Source organism: Panicum virgatum, chromosome 7N (assembly GCF_016808335.1).
Source record: "Panicum virgatum strain AP13 chromosome 7N, P.virgatum_v5, whole genome shotgun sequence".
Classification (NCBI taxonomy): domain Eukaryota; kingdom Viridiplantae; phylum Streptophyta; class Magnoliopsida; order Poales; family Poaceae; genus Panicum; species Panicum virgatum.
This window is the reverse complement of record NC_053151.1, coordinates 26,359,915-26,380,285: the sequence shown is the minus strand read 5'-3', so window position 1 is coordinate 26,380,285 and position 20,371 is coordinate 26,359,915. Positions and strand designations below refer to the sequence as shown.

General features: G+C 50.9%; 4 protein-coding genes across 4 annotated transcripts; 2 read left to right on the top strand and 2 right to left on the bottom strand.

Moving 5' to 3' along the window:
• Positions 1-5,153: 5,153 nt before the first annotated feature.
• Positions 5,154-6,442, bottom strand: LOC120683524. The gene is made up of 2 exons (XM_039965601.1): positions 6,066-6,442; positions 5,154-5,980 (listed from the first exon to the last, which is right to left on the bottom strand). Exons 1-2 carry the CDS (start codon positions 6,129-6,131, stop codon positions 5,417-5,419), a joined length of 630 nt encoding a protein of 209 aa, XP_039821535.1. The 5' UTR covers positions 6,132-6,442; the 3' UTR covers positions 5,154-5,416.
• Positions 6,443-11,100: 4,658 nt separating this feature from the next.
• On the top strand, positions 11,101-12,087 carry LOC120681081 (adenylate isopentenyltransferase 3, chloroplastic-like). The gene has a single exon (XM_039962625.1). It carries the CDS (start codon positions 11,101-11,103, stop codon positions 12,085-12,087), a length of 987 nt encoding a protein of 328 aa, XP_039818559.1.
• Positions 12,088-14,578: 2,491 nt separating this feature from the next.
• LOC120681080 lies at positions 14,579-15,497 on the top strand. The gene is made up of 2 exons (XM_039962624.1): positions 14,579-14,990; positions 15,130-15,497. The coding sequence occupies exons 1-2, from the start codon at positions 14,579-14,581 to the stop codon at positions 15,144-15,146; spliced, it is 429 nt and encodes a 142-aa protein (XP_039818558.1). The 3' UTR covers positions 15,147-15,497.
• A 742-nt stretch (positions 15,498-16,239) lies between these two features.
• Positions 16,240-17,394, bottom strand: LOC120683895 (ethylene-responsive transcription factor LEP-like). Its single transcript, XM_039965992.1, has one exon. It carries the CDS (start codon positions 17,267-17,269, stop codon positions 16,454-16,456), a length of 816 nt encoding a protein of 271 aa, XP_039821926.1. The 5' UTR covers positions 17,270-17,394; the 3' UTR covers positions 16,240-16,453.
• Positions 17,395-20,371: the final 2,977 nt, after the last annotated feature.

The following is a 20,371-nucleotide window of genomic DNA, read 5'->3' as shown; positions in this document are numbered from 1 at the left end:
CTATAGTAGTGTTCGTCACTGCGGCCGACCGCACAGGCAAGCAGGAGATGGGCCAACCCAACATCGGCAAGAATAATGGTGACTTCAAGAAGCTCATGGAGGAACTGTGCCTGAACCACAGTTTCCCCGTGAAGAACCTTTACAAGAACTATGACCTCATGAAGAGGTACCTCAAGGGTGAGCTCACAACTGCTCCTAAAGGCAGGCAGGGCGAACCCAACCAAGGGGACAAGGACAAAGATGAATTCCAGAGACTGGAGGGGTGCCTCGTGACCTTCGGGTGGCCGGCTACTTACGAGTCAAAACGCCGGCGCAAGCTGACGGTTCTGGAGGTGAACGCCGCGGTCTCCTCACGCCGATAACCTTCGACCGGGCAGATCACCCCGACCACATCCCTCAGCCGGGGCGGTTCCCACTCATCGTTGACCCCCATCGTCAGCAAGACTCGGCTGACCAAGGTCCTGATGGATGGCCAGAGCGGCCTGAACATCATGTACTCCGAAATCTATGACGCTACGGGGCTGGCACAGTCGCACATCTGACCCACGGGCGCGCCGTTCCACGGGTTCATTCCCGATGTGCACATCTGCCCGTCACCTTCGGTAGCAGTGCGAACTTTCACACCGAGACGCTCACCTTTGAGGTGGCCGACTTCCCGAGCTGAAAGGCATCACCACGGTGGGGGCACGCCTCCAGCAAGCCCACCTCTGCGAGCAGGAAAGCTGCAACCAGGCCACAGTGGCAGTCAGGTCGCTCGAGCTCAAGAGCATCCAACTTGCCACCGTAGAGGTGGCCACTAACTTGGTGAAGAGCAAGTCGTCTACCTTCAAACCCACGGAAGACACCAAGCCGATCCCGGTCGATCCCGAGGACACCGGCAAGACGGTCCGGATAGGGGCCGGCCTGACCAACAAATAAGAAAGTGTGCTCATCAACTTCCTCGCGACAACTGGGACATCTTCGCATGGAGCCGTCTGACATGCCGAGAATCCCGAGGGAGGTCGTCGAGCACTCGCTGGATATCCTGCCGAGCACCGGACCCATCAAGCAGCGCCTGCGGCGCTTCGACGATGAAAAGTGGAAGGCTATCGGCAGGGAAAATGCTCGGCTTTTGGCTGCTGGGTTCATCAAGGAAGTGTTCCACCCTGAGTGGATAACGAACCCTGTTCTTGTGAAGAAGAAGAACGGGACTTGGCGCATGTGTGTAGACTACACAAGCCTAAACAACGCTTGCCCTAAGGTGCCGTACCCCTTGGCGCGTATCAATCAGGAGGTCGGCTCGACCACAAGGTGCGAAACCCTATGTTTCCTCGACGCGTACTCAGGGTACCGCCAGATCGGGAAGGAGGAGTCCGACCAGCTCGCAACCTCCTTTATTACCCCATTCGGCATGTACAGCTACGTCATGATGCCCTTCGGCCTCAAGAACACTGGGGCGATGTATCAACATTGCATGCAGTGGTGCCTCGACAGCCCCATTGGAGAGGTCGTCGAGGTCTACATCGATGACATCATGGTCAAATCTAGGAAAGCCGACCACCAGGTCGAGAAACTGGAGCAGACCTTCGCGCGTCTCCAATCTTACAACATCTAGCTCAACCCTGAAAAGTGCATGTTCGGGGTCCTCAAGGGCAAGCTGCTCGGCTTCATCATCTCCGAGCGAGGCATCGAGGCCAACCCGGAGATGATCGCCGCCATCAGGAATCTAGGGCTGATCGCCAATCTCAAGGGCGCCTAGAAGCTAATGGGGTGCCTGGCCTCCCAGAGCTGATTCATTTCACAGCTCGGGGAGCGGGGGATGCCGCTGTACAAGCTCCTCAAGAAGTCCGACCAATTTTAGTGGATCGACAAGGCACAAGAGGATTTCGATCGGCTGAAGAGTTTCCTCACGGCGCCACTGACCCTGGTCTCCCCTAACCCGGACGAGCCACAGATGTTGTACGTCGCTGCCACCACTCAAGCAGTTAGTGTGGCGCTCGTCGTGGAGCGGGACGAACCCGGGCATGCCCTGAAGGTGCAGCGGCCCGTTTACTCCGTGAGCGAGGTCCTCTCCGACAGCAAAGTACGGTATGCGCAGGTCCAGAAGCTAATCTACGTGGTCCTCATCGCCAAGCACAAGCTCCTGCACTATTTCAAGAGCAACCACGTCATGGTGGTTACGTCAGCCGCGCTCGACGAGATCATCCAAAACCGAGATGCGTCAGGTCGGGTGGCCAAATGGGTGACTAAGCTCATGGGACACCACATCACCTATGTCCCGAGGACAGCGATCAAGTCGCAAGTCTTGGCCGACTTCATCGCAGAGTGGATAGAGACGTAGGCCCCACTGCCCCCGAGCCACGTCAAGTACTGGACCATGTACTTCGACAGCTCGCTCATAGCCTCCGGCGCCATCATATGCTGGGGTCGTCCTCATCTCTCCTGCAGGCAATCAGCTGAGATACGCCATCCGGCTACATTTCACCACCTCCAACAATGTGACAGATTATGAGGCCCTCGTCCACGGCCTGCATATCATGTCCGACCTAGGGGCACGGCGCCTCTACATGCGAGGCGACTCTAGGCTCATCATTGACCAGGCCATGAAGGACGCAACATGCCGCGATGACAAAATGACGGCCTACTACGAAGAAGTTCGCAGTCTCCAAGAGAAGTTTGATGGTATCGAGCTCCACCACATCCTCCGGCATGACAATGAGGTGGCTGACTTCCTGACCAAGCTGGCTTCAAGCAGGGAGCCGGACCACCGGGGATCTTCGTCAACGATGCGCAAGAGCCGTCGGTCCAACGCGACCCACCGCCCGACTGGCCAATGGGTCGGGATGCGCCCGACCAAGCACCCGTGCCGACCCCCGGGACCGCCGATGGGTTCGACACAAGCCAGGGGCTAGAAGAGGGACCCGACTTGGAGGGCGCAGGTCGGGAGGTAGCGGCGATCGAGCTAGATTGGATCGCAGCCGTCCTCAGCTACCTTGTGCGAGGCATCCTCCCCACCAACACGACGGAGGCGCGACGCCTCGCCCACAAAGCCAAGGCATACATCGTGGTCAGGGACCACCTATACAAGAGAAGCACGTCAGGGATTCTGCTAAAGTGCATCCCCCACGAGCAGCGATAGCAGATGCTCCGCGAAATCCACGGTGACGTCTGTGGCCACCACATGGCGTTGAGATCATTGGTTGGGAGAGCCTTCTGACAAGGCTTCTACTGGCTGACCGCAGTCGCGGATGCCTAGCAAATCGTGCGCACCTGCGAAGGGTGCCAGTACTATGCGCAGCAAACCCACTTGCCCGTGCAAGAGCAAGAGCTCCAGACCATCCTGAGCGCGTGGTCGTTCACGGTGCAGAGGCTGGATCTGGTCGAGCCCTTTCGAAAGGCGCCCGGGGCTACGACCACCTCCTCGTAGCGGTGGACAAGTTCTCCAAGTGGATCGAGGCGAAACCCGTCACCCAGATCCGCTCCGATGACGCGGTCGAGTTCTTCCTCGACATCGTCTACCGTTTCGGAGTACCAAACTGCATCATCACTAACAACAGGACTCAGTTCACCGGGAAGAAATTCCTGCGCTTCTGCGATGACTACCACATTCGAGTCGACTGGGCCTCGGTTGCGCACCCCCGCGCCAACAGGCCGGGCAAGTGCGCCAACGGCATGGTCCTGTAGGGTCTGAATCCACACATCTTCAATCGCCTCAACAAATTCGCGGGGCGGTGGGCATCGGAGGTGCCAGCAGTCCTATGGAGTCAGCACACGAGCCCGAACCGATCCATGGGGTTCACTCCCTTCTTCATGGTGTACGGTGCCGAGGCTGTGCTTCCGACCGACCTCGACTACGGCGCACCGACGGTTCAGGCATACAACGAGGCCAGGTCGGAGGAGTCATTATAGGACGCGCTCGATCAGCTCGACGAGGCGCGCGACATAGCTCTCATCTGATCTGCCAAGTACTAGCAGACCCTCCGCCGGTACCACAGCAGGAACATTCGAGGATGGCGTTCCAGGTCGAAGACCTGGTGCTTCGACGTGTGCAATCATCCAAGGACAGGCACAAGTTGAGCCCTCCATGGGAAGGACCCTTTATCATCGCGCAAGTCCTACACCCGGGGGCTTACAAGCTGAAGTACGAGAAGAGTGAAGTCTACGCCAACGCTTGGAACATCGAACAGCTACGTCACTTTTACCCTTATCCTTTTTTTCTTAGGTTTTCGGTTTAGCACCAGGCTAGTTTATGCCCGACCTCCCCACGGAGGCATCGTTAAGTTTTTCTTATGTACGCTTCCCGAGCAGCTCGTGCCGACCTGCGCGTGCAGTCTGCACGACCCGCACACGGGGCTACATACATGTACATATACATGCTTTAACTTAAACTCTAAGTTTCTCTTATGTTCGCTTCCCAAGCGGCTCATGCCAACCCGCACGTGCAGTCCGCACGACCCGCCCGCAGGGGATACATCCATGTACATATACATGCTTTGACTTAAATTTTTTTTTTTGACTGACCTAACTTGTAGTACAAGTTGTAGCATCTGAACTTATACATGGAACCCCACACAAGCCACAATCACACACACCACCTATGTACAAGTTAAGACCTACAACCTACACTCACACACTTGCCTTGAAGAGATGGTCTCGCTCACCAGTACCCAGCATGTGTTGTAGGCCACTGGGGAGTACCTGTTCAAATGAACAGTACCCCACGGTGAGAAACACAGGATCGATTCCTGGGAATCGAACCCGCGCCGGCCGCCAGCACACCCGCAGAGCGGACTTCTCGCTTTGACTTAAACTCTAAGTTTTTCTTCTTATGTACGCTTCCCGAGCGGCTCGTGCCGACCCGCGCGTGCAGTCCGTGCGACCCGCCCGCGGGGGCTACATCCACGTACATATACATGATTTAACTTAAACTCTAAGCGATCGCGATCGCTCTCGCTCTAAGAGAAACACAACCATTTTTTGAACGACTTATTTGTCATCCGAGCCGCGGAAGCAATTTTTACGTTTGCTTTCCGACCTGTGCTGGCACCGCGTGAAAGCAAGTCCAAGCGGGCTAGCCTCCAGACTACAGCACGCACACAGCAAAGGAAACAGGCAAATGAAAGCGAAAGACCAAGTGCGCTCGGGCAACAGACTTAAAAAACGGAAATGTCAAATCGAAGTTTGGCCACCATGGCCCATCCTTGTTCATTGCAACAGCTAAGACAGACAAAACAAAACAATGCCCTCGCAGGGGCCAGAACCTAAGGCAGCTCGTTGCGATGGTCGATGACGGCGGATGGCACGACCTCGTCGGCCAGCAGGAGGGCGTGCGGGGCAGCAGCTTCGCCGAGCTCGAGGTGGTCGCCGTCGGACCGCTGTGGGATGCGACCGCCCCCCACGACCGCAAGTTCCATGCTATTGTAGTGGGAGGCGGCGGCTACGAGCGCGGAGTGTGGGCTCCCATGTAGAGCCCGTCGGAGATGGGCTCGTCGACTCGGCTTGGAGCCGTGCGAAGGCGTGCGACCACATCCTCCTCATCATCCCAGGCCATGCCGAAGAGGTGATTGGTGAGGGCCCAAGCGGCCACCCGTAGCTCCGCGAGCTCCTCCTTCACGTCCAAGAGCTCCTCTCGTGCCGCAGCACAGCACTCGGAGCAAGTGCCAACCCTCCACCGCCGCGCTAACGAAAAAAGGCAAACGCGATAAGAAGCCTGGAGGCTCCAGAGCCGCACCTCAGCCTTAGCCGCCTGACAAGCGCACTCGTCGGCGAGCACCCATTCTCGAGCCACATCTTCCGCGGCCGCACTCCGAGCGACCTCGGCAAGACATGCCGAGTCCTCCACACGGCGCACAGCAAGCCGAGCCGCCACCAGTTCTTCGCCCCGGTGCCGAGGAGATGGGCGAAGATCGCCCGCCCCCGAAGCGCCAGCGGATTCGACCCCCTGGCGACGATGCAGCTCCCGCAGAAACTCCGACTTCCGCCAGGAGATCTCCATAAGCTCCTGAACAAATCAACAACCACGCATGAGCTCAACGCCCGACCAAGAAACGGAACCAAAGTACGGGAAGGGCGGACCATGTTCTTACCCGGCCGGCGGTGACCACTTCACGGGTCAGCGCCGTGAGCGCGCCGATGATCGACGCCGCGGCCATGGACAGCGTCCCTTGCACCTCCCGCAGCTAGCGCTCTGCAAAATCCCCCTAGCCACGGAGAAGGTCCCAGCCCTCCTGCTCCAGGACGTCATCCAGACGGAACAAGGCCTAGGTGGGATCGTCGGGATGAAGCCACTCCACCGCCCTCACCACTGATGACGAAGTCCCTGGGCCGGCGGATGTGGGCACGGGCGCCGGTGAGGGACCGGATGCGCCTTAGGGCAGCGACACCGGAGCAGCCGCGGCGGTAACGCCGGCGGACATCGGCATGTCCGCCGGGCACAGCCGTATCGGCAAGCACCGAAGGCACACTCCGGTGGCCGTGGTAACCCCAAGCGCTCAAAGCACTCGGGATAGAAACATATCTTTTGCCGCAGATAGAAACCCACCACGCGTGATACAATTTCCTTTTCTCATGTGACTACATTTTTTGTGGGCCATTTACTCCCCACACAACAAATAAACACATCTCTCCACACATTTTTTGCTGACTGTTCCGTTGTTTTTTTAGATAATGGAAAAAGATCCGGCTTCAAACCCCTCTAGAGAGAGGCATCAGACCACAATTATTACAAATGCACTTAGAGTTTAGATCACACTGTGTTTAAAATTAAAGACCAATATGCAAAATGAAGGGCCATCCATGGGACGCAAAGAACTGCATAGCTAAAGACTCTAGAAGCTGACAAGCTTCGACTAGCCACTCCCTTCGGACATCAATGTGCAGCAACAGAGCCCACAACCGAAGCCAATGTGTCCCCCTGAAAAGCACCTGCAAAAAAGTTTTTGGCCTACAATTGTTAAACACAGTATCATGCCTTGTGAGCCAAATTGACCAGCATATAGCTGCGGCTCTCGTCAATAACATTATATTGTGTTTCTGCCCTCCCTGTTTAGACCAGCTATTGAACAAATATTCTATATTTATTGGAGGTGGTACACCTAACACAAAATGAACTGCACGCCAAAGAAATTTTGCATAATGACATTCAACAAATAGGTGTTGGATGGTTTCCGGCTTACTGCAAAAACAGCAAGCTTTATTGCCATTCCAATTCCTTCTAGCTAAATTATCTTTTGTTAGTATCACTCTCCTTTTAAGATACCACATAAATATTTTTATTTTGTGAGGAATCTTCATATGCCAAATTTCTTACGTAACTTTCAGACTGTTATTGACTAGGTGCCTATACATTGAATTAACTGTGAATGCCCCACTTGTCTGTAGATTCCACATAAATAAATCCTTCCCCTTATTTAGACTAATATGTAACAGACTTGCAACAAGGTTATACCACTCGGTTAACTTATCCCCAACTAAAGCTCTTCTGAAGGAGACATTAAGTGGGTTCGAACTGAGTATTTCTATAACAGTTGCATGTTTTCTCCGTACTATATTAAATAAATTAGGGAACTGGTCTTTCAGCTTCTGGTTACCTAACCATTTATCTTCTCAAAATCTAATTTGGTTACCGCTAACCAGCTTGAACCTTCCAAGATTTAGGAATTGATCTTTTACCCCCATCAGACTCGACCAAAAATGTGAATCCCCCGCTTTTTTACTTACTTGGCTTAAAGAACGATTCTTCAGGTATTTGTTTCTAAGCATTTCTTGCCATAAACCCTCTTCATTACATAATTTATAAAGCCACTTGCTCAGGAGGCATTTGTTTTGTATGTCTAAATCTTGTATTCCTAATCCTCCTTGTTCTTTTGGTTTGCGGAGAATGTTCCATTTGACCAACCTATATTTCTTTTTGTGTCCGTCATTTTGCCAAAAGAATCTTGACCTATAGTATTCAATTTTTTTGAAAATTCCCCTCGGGATCTCAAAAAAAGAGAGCATAAGCATAGGTAGACTAGAGAGAACAGAATTTATTAGGACCAAACGCCCCCCTACGGATAAGAATTTTCCTTTCCATCCACTTAGTCTTTTTTCTATTCTATCCTCTATTGCCTTCCAATCCTTGTTTGACAACTTTCTATAATGCATGGGGATCCCCAAATAACGAAAGGGATAAGAGCCTATTTTGCAACCAAATAATTGTGAATATTGATATTCATGGTCTCTTGCATCCCCAAAGCAGAGTATTTCACTTTTATGAAAGTTAAGTTTAAGACCAAATAATTGTTCAAAAGCATAAAGAAGCTGTTTCAAATTCTGCATATTGAAGGATAGACAACCCGCCATCATTTAAATTCGGTACAACCCCTTTCACTTGACCATCCTCTTTGGCTCTAGCCACAATGATTGCCAACATATCCACAACAATGTTAAAGAGTATGGGAGAGAGTGGATCGCCCTGCCTAAGGCCCTTTTTAGTTTGAAAGTATGGTCCCACTTGATCATCCACCTTTATCCCCACATTGCCTCCTTTTATGAAAAATTTAACCCACTCGCACCACTTTGGGTCAAATCCTTTCATTCTAAGAGTTTGCTGTAAAAAATCCCACTTAACTTTGTCATATGCCTTTTCAAAATCTATCTTCAAAATCACTCCATTTTGTTTTTTGTGTGAAGCTCATGACTCGTTTCATGGAGTATGACTGCGCCCTCCATAATGTTTCTTCCAGGCAAAAAGGCTGACTGTTCCGTTGTAATTCACCTATTTCTCCCGCAATCAATCTCACGGCACCACGACTAATGACACCAAAATTATTCATTTATTTGTTGATATACTTTTTCAATCCTGCCAGTAGCAGCACTGTTGGCTAGCCCACCAATCGATGTTGGGTCAGGCACTTACAGTTGTGGCAAAAAGCACATTGGCTAGAGTTGCCATTGTGTTAGTTACTCTTAGCAGTGGTACCAAGGAACTTTTGTTTTTAAAATATTGGGGAATGATCTGAATAGTAGAGTTTTGTAGAAAATCTAGCTTAATGCCATGTATGTATAGATGATCTACTCTTTTCAGATTATGGAAACATGTGTTACATGCCTATAAAACCCATGTATTTATTTAATTTTCTAAGTTGTACATTGATCATGTGTATACATACTTGACTTTTCTACTGTAACTAAATAATAACAATTGATGCGGACTTTGTTAATTTCTAGGCATGCTTCATAATCATCGTTTTTTGACTTCCATCATTCAACAAGCGCTAGCTCAGATGGAAGCTTCCTCCCTTTGAAGGTCTAGGCCCCAAATTCGAAACTCAGCAGTAGAAACATATCAGGTATTTTTCAAGATCTAGCAATATGTGTATTTGACTAAGTGGTAAGCCAAGCAGGTGATAGAGGCTGGCTGAGATGTGCCTTGACGGTTCTAGTTGGTGACTGGTGGGGACCTTTTATGGTCCACAAAAATTAAAATTTTTATAATTATTTAGCTAATTTCTAAGCTTTTCGTTTTTGAGTAATTTGTGAAGTTTTTCATATACTCGGCAATGAAGGATCTTGCATGGTTCATCAAATTTTATCCGACAGTTCATGGAACATCGATCTTTCTAGATGTATATAAGATATGGTCTCATCTCTAAATTTTTATTGTCACTAGTATGAAACTATGTGAAACAGATATTTCTAAACCGCGAGTTGTGACCCTTGCATAGTAGTTTCGTGTTGGTAGCTCTGGTGGGTGGGGTGATATATATGAAAAGAAGGCAGTGCATGCCCTGCAAGATGAAGTGGTTTACCTTGGTAGTAGGGATGCAAATGGGTACCCATTTGGTGTTTTTTGGGTTTATCATTTTAGTTCATTTTCTCTCCCAAATTAATTACATAGCATGCCATTCTAGTTCATTTTATCAAATTTTGGGTCGACCCAATTACCCAAAAAATGTGGGACTTGCATCCCTACTTGGCAATGATCAAGATCATACTAGGAGGTATCGTTCTCTCCACCTCTTGTCCGGCCACTACACCGAAAGTTTGAGATGAAATGTTTAAAACGTGTGGCGGCGCCCCCCCCCCGGGGGGGTACGCTCGAGATTTGTAGCTTATGGATATAACCTATCTTCTGCCGCATATAGAAACCCACCCCGCGTAATACAATTTCCTTTTCTCCTCCACCTATACTCATTCGACTCTCGTCTTCCCTACAACCCATCTCCCTTGTTTCGCCTAGGAAATTCGGCACCAAAGTCCTCTGGATTCTTGGCACTGGAGACCTTGCCTTCCCTCAACCTTAAGGGTCGGGGCCTCCCATCCTCTACCCTTGCCGGACCCTGACTCCTGGTTGCTGCCTTCCAAGTTGACACGAAGGATGATTTCTCCCGCTCCTCACTGGATGAAGAGATCTCGCCGGCACCATCTAGTCCGGCGGAGGAAGAGGTCACAACTGCGAGTTCTAGCACCAGTACTAAACCTAATATATCTACATTTTTTAATTGAAATTTTTCTTCAAAGGTTTTAGTGGAAACAGTTCCATTTCAAACTTTTTTGTTCGATTGAAACTTTTTTCAACTTGTAACTTTTTATTTGGATTATTGTTTACTTGGAAAATTTTATTTAGTTTTTTTCTGGCTTCAAACTAATTCGCTGCTTCACTTGTGGATGACTAAGCACCAAAACTGCCATTTCTGATTAGGCAGGAATTCACTCACCATTCTAATCTGGCTGTTTCTTCGGTAGGAGTGAATGAATGGGTTCCAGGAACTCAAGTATCTCTATTGGCAGTGTTTAACCAAGATTACAGCTGAGTGATTAACCGCTGCCAAAGTTGCAGCTCTAGATTTCGTAATATCTAGTGGCTATATGAAAATTGGTAACAATTTATGGAAGCGGGTTATCCATGAACTCTATACTAGGAGAAAATATATATAATATCTTTCGTCTATATATGTATTGGATTGAATGCTACCATAAAGATATACTACATTGGATATAGACTAAGGTTAGAAGGCATATCACGATATGATGATCTGAGTGCATTAATTTCTTGTTTTTCCACAGGCGCCTATAAAATGGCAATGCCAGTCTCTTCTTGTTCCACAATCGAGCGGCAGTGCAAATCAAAGCGACACAATGGAGCACGGTCGTGTCGCCGGGAAGCCCAAGGTGGTGTTCGTGCTCGGCGCCACGGCCACTGGCAAGTCCAAGCTCGCGATCGCCCTCGCCGAGCGCTTCAACGGCGAGGTGATCAACGCAGACAAGATCCAGGTCCACGACGGGGTCCCGATCATCACCAACAAGGTCACTGAGGAGGAGAAGTCCGGGGTGCCCCACCACCTCCTCAGCGTGGTCCACCCCAACGCCGACTTCACCGCGGAGGAGTTCCGTCGCGAGGCCGCCGGCGCCGTCGCCCGCGTGCTCTCGGCGGGCCGCCTCCCCATCGTGGCCGGCGGTTCCAATACCTACATCGAGGCGCTGGTGGAAGGCGACGGCGCCGCCTTCCGCCAGGCGCACGACCTCCTCTTCATCTGGGTGGACGCCGAGCAGGAGCTGCTCGAGTGGTACGCGGCGCGGCGCGTGGACGACATGATGGCGCGCGGGCTGGTCGGCGAGGCCCGCGCGGCGTTCATCGGCGTCGGGGCCGACTACACCCGCGGCGTCCGCCGCGCGATAGGGCTCCCGGAGATGCACGCGTACCTGGTCGCCGAGGGCGAGGGCGCCGCGGGCGCGGCCGAGCTCGCCGCCATGCTGGACCGCGCGGTGCGCGAGATCAAGGAGAACACCTTCCGCCTCGCCCGCGCCCAGACGGAGAAGATCCGCCGCCTGAGCGGGCTCGACGGCTGGGACGTCCGCCGGGTCGATGTCACCCCCGTCTTTGCGCGCAAGGCCGACGGCGGTGCTGCTGGCGACGACGACGACACCTGGAAGAAGCTCGTCTGGGAGCCTAGCGAGGAAATGGTGAGGCGTTTCCTCGAGGAGACGACGACGACCCCTCCGGCTGCCTCCGTCCCAACTGTTGTCGCCGCCGGCGGTGATGCCGGCGTCGTTGCCACCGCGTCCACCGCCCCTGACGTCGCCATTGCTGCCGGTGGTGGCGACGCGACGGCGGACACCATGTGATCTACTAAACCCTAAACCCGGCAGGGTGGCTGGGTGGCCTTACTGCGCGCCACCGGGCATACTTTACAGTGCGTGGGAGAGTGAGACGATCGTACAAGTGTCCATTAGGGATGACATCATCTTTCATTCTCTTCTCTGATATCGATCGAGTCGAGTCTCGGGAAACAATATCTCTTTCACATTTTTACTTTTACCGTTCAAATGTACCAGTCGTCGAGTCGAGTCCAAAGTCCAAAAGGAAACCCGTCAAAAAAAAAAGTCCAAAAGGAAATCACAAACATGAAAACATGAGGTTGGCACTAGGATATATACAGGCATGGTTTATTTTGAATTTACATTCGTAATAATAAGATCCTTGCTCTCGTTATCATGAATATATAATACTCATCGTTCTTCCATCCCAAATTATTATAATTCATTTTAGCTTTTTTAGATACATAGTTTTTTTACTATGTATCTAGACATATTGTACATCTAGATAAACAACAAAATATATGTATCTAGAATAACCAAAATGAATTGTAATTTGGGGCGGGTTAGTACGTGCTATTATAATTGAAATCTTGACAGCACACCTTTTTAAATCAGAGATACGATAAATGATGTGTCGAGGTACGTAGAATCTTGGTAGTAAAATTGGTATATGAAATTAACAATTAATGGTCCAAATCGCGATCTGAAAGGTTGAGCTGGTGCCAAGAACAAGTAATTAAAATACAGCTATTATTTGCCACTGAACTGAAATGCCAACTCAAAAGGTTGGCATCGTTCAACCTGAATCTGCCGCATTTCCCAGCAGTGTACAGTATTCGGGCGTGATGAAAGGAGGATTATTACCACCAGTTGCAAGTTTTACTGATGACCCCTCAACAGAAAGCGTGAATAATCCTGCTGCTGACAGCCAGAAGGTGGTAATGCTAGCAAGATCGACATGCAATGCACGGGAGACGACATGCAACGTAAGTAACGGCACTCTCCTAGGGACGTCGTCTGGTTCTAAAAAAGAATGCTCGAGTCATTTCTTTCAGATATATTTTGCGTATCTTTCAGAATTTAGCTTGTTGTATCCCTCGGATGTTCTTAGAGATAAATTTATTTATTGTTTTTCAAGTCCACAAAGATCTACGCAGGCACAAAAACATGAGATTACACACAAGAATTGATATCTGAGATTTTTTTTGCAGATATATATATTTATTATTTTTATATTAGGTCACAATAAATTATTGTTTAATACCACTAAGATTCTGAAATCTTTTGTAGATTTTGGATTGATGACGTATGAAAATCATATATTCACATGCATTGTACAGATGATTAAGAAACACACTCCGATCCATCCCTCCACTTTTATAAAGCATATTTTTATTTTGAAAAATGAACTTTGTAAGTTCGTACAAATAATTTATACTACAAGATTTAAAGCTATTGCCGAGAGTTTGTACAAGTGACTCTGGTGATCCAGTATTTTTGTACACTGTTGTCCGGCATTGTGAGTCACAGTGCCATGGTAACACACCAAATAAGCCAAGAATGGCATGAGGCGTACCATGTTTGGCCCCGATTTGCCTTTGTTCTTCTCTTTGTTGCAATGCCACCGTCATTGGTAAGTAAAGCTGGTCATTAGTAACGGGCATTGTTGATGACCGTTACCAATGACCGTCAATGGTAATGATCATATTATACCTGTTACCAATCATATATTAAAAATTACATTTTAAAATACCAAGTAATAGCAAAACAATTTCTCCAATATCGGGCATTATTTTTAACACCCGTTACCCATAACGAGTTAATGGTAACGAACGCCAGTGTTGCCCGATCAGACGGGACTTATTGGTAACGGGTTTAAACAATGGTTGTTACCTTTAACTCTTCTGGTAATGGGCATCAAATACCTGTTACCAATACCACGTTACTAAATCGTGTTTTTACATAGTGCAAGTGCCTGCCGAGTGATCATGTTTACACATATCACTACTGATACAAAGCACCTCAAAAAGGAAAAGAAACCAAAATCAAGTTGTATAGTGGTACCAAAGATACTATCCAGATGAAAAGCCAATCAAAGTGTAAGATTTGCATTTCTATCTAATAGAATTTTCCCAGCGTGAGAACAAAGAGTTTAACTCTGTTCCCTGGCCCAAATGGAATGCTTGTTTTGTTTTTGCACAAAAGAAAACCTCAATCAGCGCCACTGAGAGCCAACTAAATCAAGTTGAATTCCTTGTCGCAATCCAATTTTTTTATACTCCATCGGTCACTGCTACAAAAACGATTTGTAGGAACGTCTTTCTTTTTTTCTAGGGGCGGACCAAAAAATAACCTATTTCTATAAAAAAAAGCGAGATTACTGTAGTAGCTGATCCGCCCTTAGAAATATATTTGTAGAAACAGATGACACAATCACCCGTTTCTAAAAATAAATTATCTATAGAAACGGATGACCTGCTCCTGAAAATATAGCGGCAGACCCTACCATCCGCCCCAAATGAGGGAGCGCGAGCTACGAAAATTTCTTGTGGCTGGCGAGCCAGCTATTAATATCTGGGCCCCAGCGGTGGGCTGCTCTCATCCACTCATCCCTCATCTCTCTCCTCTATATCATCTCTCACCTCTCATTTTTGGGGCACGGGGCACGGCGCGGCCTTCTGGGAAGGCAGCTGCCTTGCGGGCGGCCGGCGAGCGCGGCGGCCCGGGGGCGCGGCGAGCGCGGAGCCTCTGGAGCCGACTGGAGCGGCGGCCGGGGGACGCGGCGAGCCGGCGAGCGCGGCGGCCCGGGCCCGAGGCGCTGTCAGAGTACGCGAGGGCGGGGTGGGCGCTGGTGCTGTTCGAGATCGGCGACCGCGACCAGTCCATCGCCGAGATGGAGCACGTCTCCATCGCGCTCAAGGGATACCCAGGTCAGTGCGTATCCTGTATCTATCCACCATGGATGCATGCATCTGATCTGATGGTACTTCATAGTATAAATCATTCTGTCGTCTCAATAGGTGACTGATCTGACGATCGATATGTATGCTGCTTGGATATGACTGGCAGAGATCCACGCGGCTTGAGCGGCGGCGCGCGGCGTGTGCGGCGGGTGGCCGGCGGCTGGAGCGGCGGCGCGCGCGGACGCGGGAGCGGCGGCGAGGCGCGGCGACGGGAGCAGCGGGCAGCGGGCGACGTGCTCGACTTTTTTTTATTTTTTAATCTATTACTACTGGAGACGGGTGATGGGTGACTCGCCAGAAATCGATTTCTAGGCACGGACGGGTATGTTACCCGCCCTTGTAAACAGTTATTTTTAGCTGCGGAAAACAGAGACGGGTGTGGTGTCCGCCACTACAAATGTCATTTCACCTGTCCCTATAAACCTTTTATGTGGTAGTGGGTTCTAAATTATAAGTTATTTTAGTTTTTCTAAATTTGTAGCTTTCACTACGTATTTAGAGGGCTTAGAATTTGAAACGGATTGAGTACTCCAAAAACCGGTCGGCTACAATGTTACAGAGTCGGCACCTGGACAGCTAGGAGCAACAGCTAAGAGTAAAGGTGGGAGCATCATCATCAGAGAGACAGAGAAAGGCGGCGGTGCCTGCTGCTGAGAAGCTCTGCAGTTGAGCTTCAGAAACTGCTGTTGAATAACTCCGTGTGCCTCTTCCGACTGTTGCAAATATGCATGTGTCAAAATTTTCTGCTACAGCTCAGTGAGCTTGACACAAGAGACCTACTTGCACGAAGATCATGGGGTGTTGGATCAGTTGCTTCACAAAGTCCAGATACAAGTTTCACTATACCAGAATTCGTTAAGGACCCGTTCGTTTATTTAGAAACCGATGCCTATAACAATTCCAGCTGGAATAGCAGGTTAATTCCATGCCCTTAATCATCTGAATTAGTTCCAGCCCTCGTTCCACGCCCGGAACGGGCTAACCGAACGGGCCCTAAGTCAGTATTTGAAGCCTCAGGCAAGAACAAGTGTCACTCCAAAAATGGAAGAAAATAAATATACATATATATAATAGCAGGAAAGATATTACACTGAAGCGCCAGCAACACACGAGTGCATGCCGACTGATGGATCATCTTTACACATATCACTACTAGTACAACAAGCACCCAAAAGAAAAAGAAATGAAAAGGAAGGGCAAGAAACACTGGACGGCCCAATGTGAAAAGGCCCATCGATCACCCAGCACTGGGAGATCGAGGCCCAAGGAGCCACGAAGCACAGTGAAGGAAGGGAATATTATTACCATTATAATTATTATCGCCACGACACGTAGGACGACCAAGTAACCAAACTGCTAAGCGCACCCAGCAACTCACCACGCCACGGTCCACCGGCGGGCGCAGAGGCGGTCGGCGGCGGCGCGAGCGGTCAGTAGTAGTAGGACGACGAGGAGCCGCCGAGCTGGAAGCCGTCGGCGCAGGCGTCGTCGGCGGCCGGCATCGGCGAGAAGAGCGGGCTGTGCACGTACCCCTCCTCGAAGTAGACCCCGTGCGAGGAGGCGGCGGCCGGCGACGCGCCGTACGCGCTGAGCTCCGACGCGTCGCACCACCCGCCGCCGGCGCTGGCATTACAGGCTCCTCCGCTGCCGCCGTACACGGAGGACAGGTCCATGGCGCCCCCGGCGGCGTCGACGGCGTAGTCGTCGGCGGGGAGGTCGTCGGGTATGGCGAGGTCGTCCATCAGCGCGGACATGTCCTCGGCGCTGTAGCCGCCGCCGTAGGAGGCGTAGTCGCCGCCGGCGCCGTTCGCGGGCTGGGCGGCCGGCGGCAGGGACGCGGCGGGGTCGGCGTAGAAGGGCTGGAGGAGCTGGGCGGCGTTGTCGCCGGAGGTGAGGTCCGGGGAGAGGTAGGGGGTGATGGAGGAGCCCGGCGGGAGGTCCGGGTAGGCGAAGTTGGTGCGGGCGCGGGCGCCGCGGAGGGAGCGCGCGGCGCGGTCGTAGGCGACGGCGGCCTCCTCGGCGGTGTCGAAGGTGCCCAGCCAGTGGCGCTCCTTGGTGGCCGGGTCGCGGATCTCCGCCGCGTACCGGCCCCACGGCCGCCGCCGCACGCCCAGGTACCGCGTCGTGTTGGCGTCCGGCTGCGGCGCCTGCGGCTGCCGGCGCTTGCTGGAAGACGACGACGACGACTTCTTGTCCGCCGAGGATGACGACGACGAGGAGGAGAAGAAGTACGACGAGAAATTCATGCTGCTGCCTGCACAGGCTCACTAAGTCGACGAGCTAGAGAGAGATGTGTGTGTGTTTGGTCGTTGACAATGCAAGCTGAGGATGAATCGGAGGAAAAAGAGATGGATGGAGAGGTGGTTGAGCTGGTAGTTGGATTGGTGCTGCATGGGGCGGTTGCATGGCTGGTGTATATATAAGCGCCGGGAAAGCGATAAAGAAGGGTGGCTAGCTAGTTTAGTGGGGAGGAGGTTGCATTATACTACTTGCCATCAAAAAAAGAGGATTAATGAGGAGGTGATCCGTCGTTACATGCCACTGTATGCTACACTATACTAGCTATTCTTACATTCTTTATTACTTATATAATTGGGGGTACATATCATATTGGGGTATACATCATGATGCTAGAGAGAGAGAGAGTTGAGAGGGCAGCATGCATGCAGCAGGGGTCGCTTTGGGTTTGATTCTGTGTGGGGACGACCAAAGGTGGTCAACCCAATGATTTGGACCGGTGGATGCAAGCAGGGTACATGATTGTACATGGTGATTCATTTGGTATCAATAATCATACTCAGTAACTAATAAAACTTAGAAGAAATGTAAAAGCAAACTACTAGCAAAGATTAAGAAGCATCAGTCCTCCGGTAAATGTACATCTACGCCTTGTTCGGCTGGCGGATTCAGCTGGATTCAGCCAGCCACAACAGTATTTTTCTCTCACGCAAAATCAGCCCAGCCACCAACCAGCCAGCCAGCCAACAGTATTTTCCTCTCACGCGAAATCAGCAAGCCATCCAGCCAGCCGAACAAGGCCCTAGCTAGTGAAATAGGACCAAAGTAGAGGGTCTCCTGAGGCAAAATAAGCGTTTTGGTCCTTTAAATTCGATCTGAGAGTCAAATTTATCCCTCAACTTCCAGATAGATCAATGTACCTTGACTTTCATTTTTTTAGTTAAACTTTGTTATATTATATTCCAAAATAACATGAGATTAATGCAAAAAGTCCTCTTTACCCTTATCTCCTTCCCCTTCTAAATTAATCAACAATTTAATATTACTAAAAATATTTAGCCAATACAAGCAAATCAGTGTAGTGGCACAAACATCAATGCATAGGAGCTGAACATCATAAGCGTTAAATTCAGAACATAGAATTTTATTTATCCATGCGTAGTGCATTACGGGCGCATGAAGGGTGGAAATTAATGAGGGAAAGAACACACTGCTGCTCAATTTCAGATGGCTTTGGCAGAGAAGGGAAAGAAAAGTTCCGGAGGTTTAGCAATGCCGGCGGCGTCCATTGTATTAAAAACTACTCCATCCGTTTCAAATTATAAGTCATTCCAAGAATCTTGGAGAGTCAAACCATCTCAAAGTTTGACCAAAATTATAGAGAGAAACATAAAGATTTATGATATCAAATAGATATAGTATGAAAATATAACTAACAAAGAATTTAATGATATTTAATTGGTATCGTAAATGTTATTATTTAGTTGTATAAATTTGGTCAAACTTGAAAATTTTTGACTCTCCAAGATTCTTTGGATGACTTATAATTTGTAACGGAGGGAGTATATGATCGACCTAGCTAGTCTACTGACCAGCACAACACTAGTACTCCACTTGCATTGGTGAACCATCGATCACATGGAGCAGCTCTCTGAACGTATCAGGTCAGGTGTGCTGTGGCGGCGGCGCCACCGGCCGTGGCCCCTTCCCCCTTCATTATTCACCCTGTTGCATCGGAGGAACGAAGGAACGATACATATACATGTCGACTATATCTCTGCTTTCGGCTTGTCAAAACAATCGACGACGACGCTGCTAGCTCTCCTCGTGGACGCATGCATGCCATGTCGCTGGCCGGCGGCGCATGTGGCCCGGGCGCCGCGCTGGTCGACGACGCTGCAGGCGATGGGCCAGGGGGCACCCACCACCAGCAGGCAGCCACGGCCGGCGGCGTCCTTGCATGGCGAGCCCAGCAGGCATCGCTCGCCCGCCGGCCGCGACCATCGACCTCGCACGGACGCGCTGCACCGACCAGCAGGCGACGACCGGCCGACCGCAGCAAGCCACAACGTGCGTGCGTGCTCGCACGGCATGCACGCTACGCTTGGCCACCGGCAGGAGCGCTCGCTCGTACAGTACACGTACGACGAGCCATCCCCTGGCCCGCCGCCGGCCGGACGAACGGGCGGCTTCGCTTTTCGTGGCCGGCCGGCCGGCCGGGTCCGGCGGCGGCGGCCGCAAGCAACCGCCGCCATTACTGCGATCGTCCCCGGCCGGCCGGCGGCAAGCAGCAAAGGCGCATGCAGGGCGGGTGGCCATGTCTGCCGGCCGGCCGGGCAGGCGGACAGGATCCGGACACCGATCGTTTTCCGGTACGCCGTCGTCGATCGATCGGGGCGCCTTAAATTCCTCGATCCCCTCAGGGAGTAGCGGTGGTTGCGGCCTTGCGGGCGTCGGATTGATCGATCTGCCGGCACATGACAGAGATATGCCTCGCGACGCCATGCCATGTAGGCCTGTCGTCTCTGTCTCGTGCTGCTGCTGCTGTTGTTGTGTGTGTGTGTGTGTGATCTCTCGAGATCGACCGGCAGCCGTGCCAGTGACCGGTGGTACCAATTGATCGATCAGCAGAAAATTCGGTCAGGATGAAGGGGGAGATCTCTGTGAGGGGTCCATCAGGATGCAACTGCCAAAACTGTTTCTGATCCCCGGCCCGGCCGGTCTCGGCCGATGCAATGCACCGCCACTAGTTAGTAGTTGTCACGTCGCCCATCGATGTCTGGAGCTGGCTTAATCCATCTCTAAACAAGAAGCTCGATCATCAAGTTTTATATATATATATATATATATATATATATATATATATATATATACACACACACACACACACACTAGGTCCATCAGAAGACGTACACCCTATAAAACGGTCGGTCTCTCCTTGATGCGAATGTGTCCTTTGACCAGCTGCTGCCGCTCCAAGTGAACAACATGGGAGCGCAGGCCCGGCCGGGGCGCACGCCAACGTGGGGCGTCGTTGGTACGACGACGAGCTAGATCCCAACCGACCAAGGCCTGGTCCATGCCCGCCCCCATATGCTCCGCTCATCTCG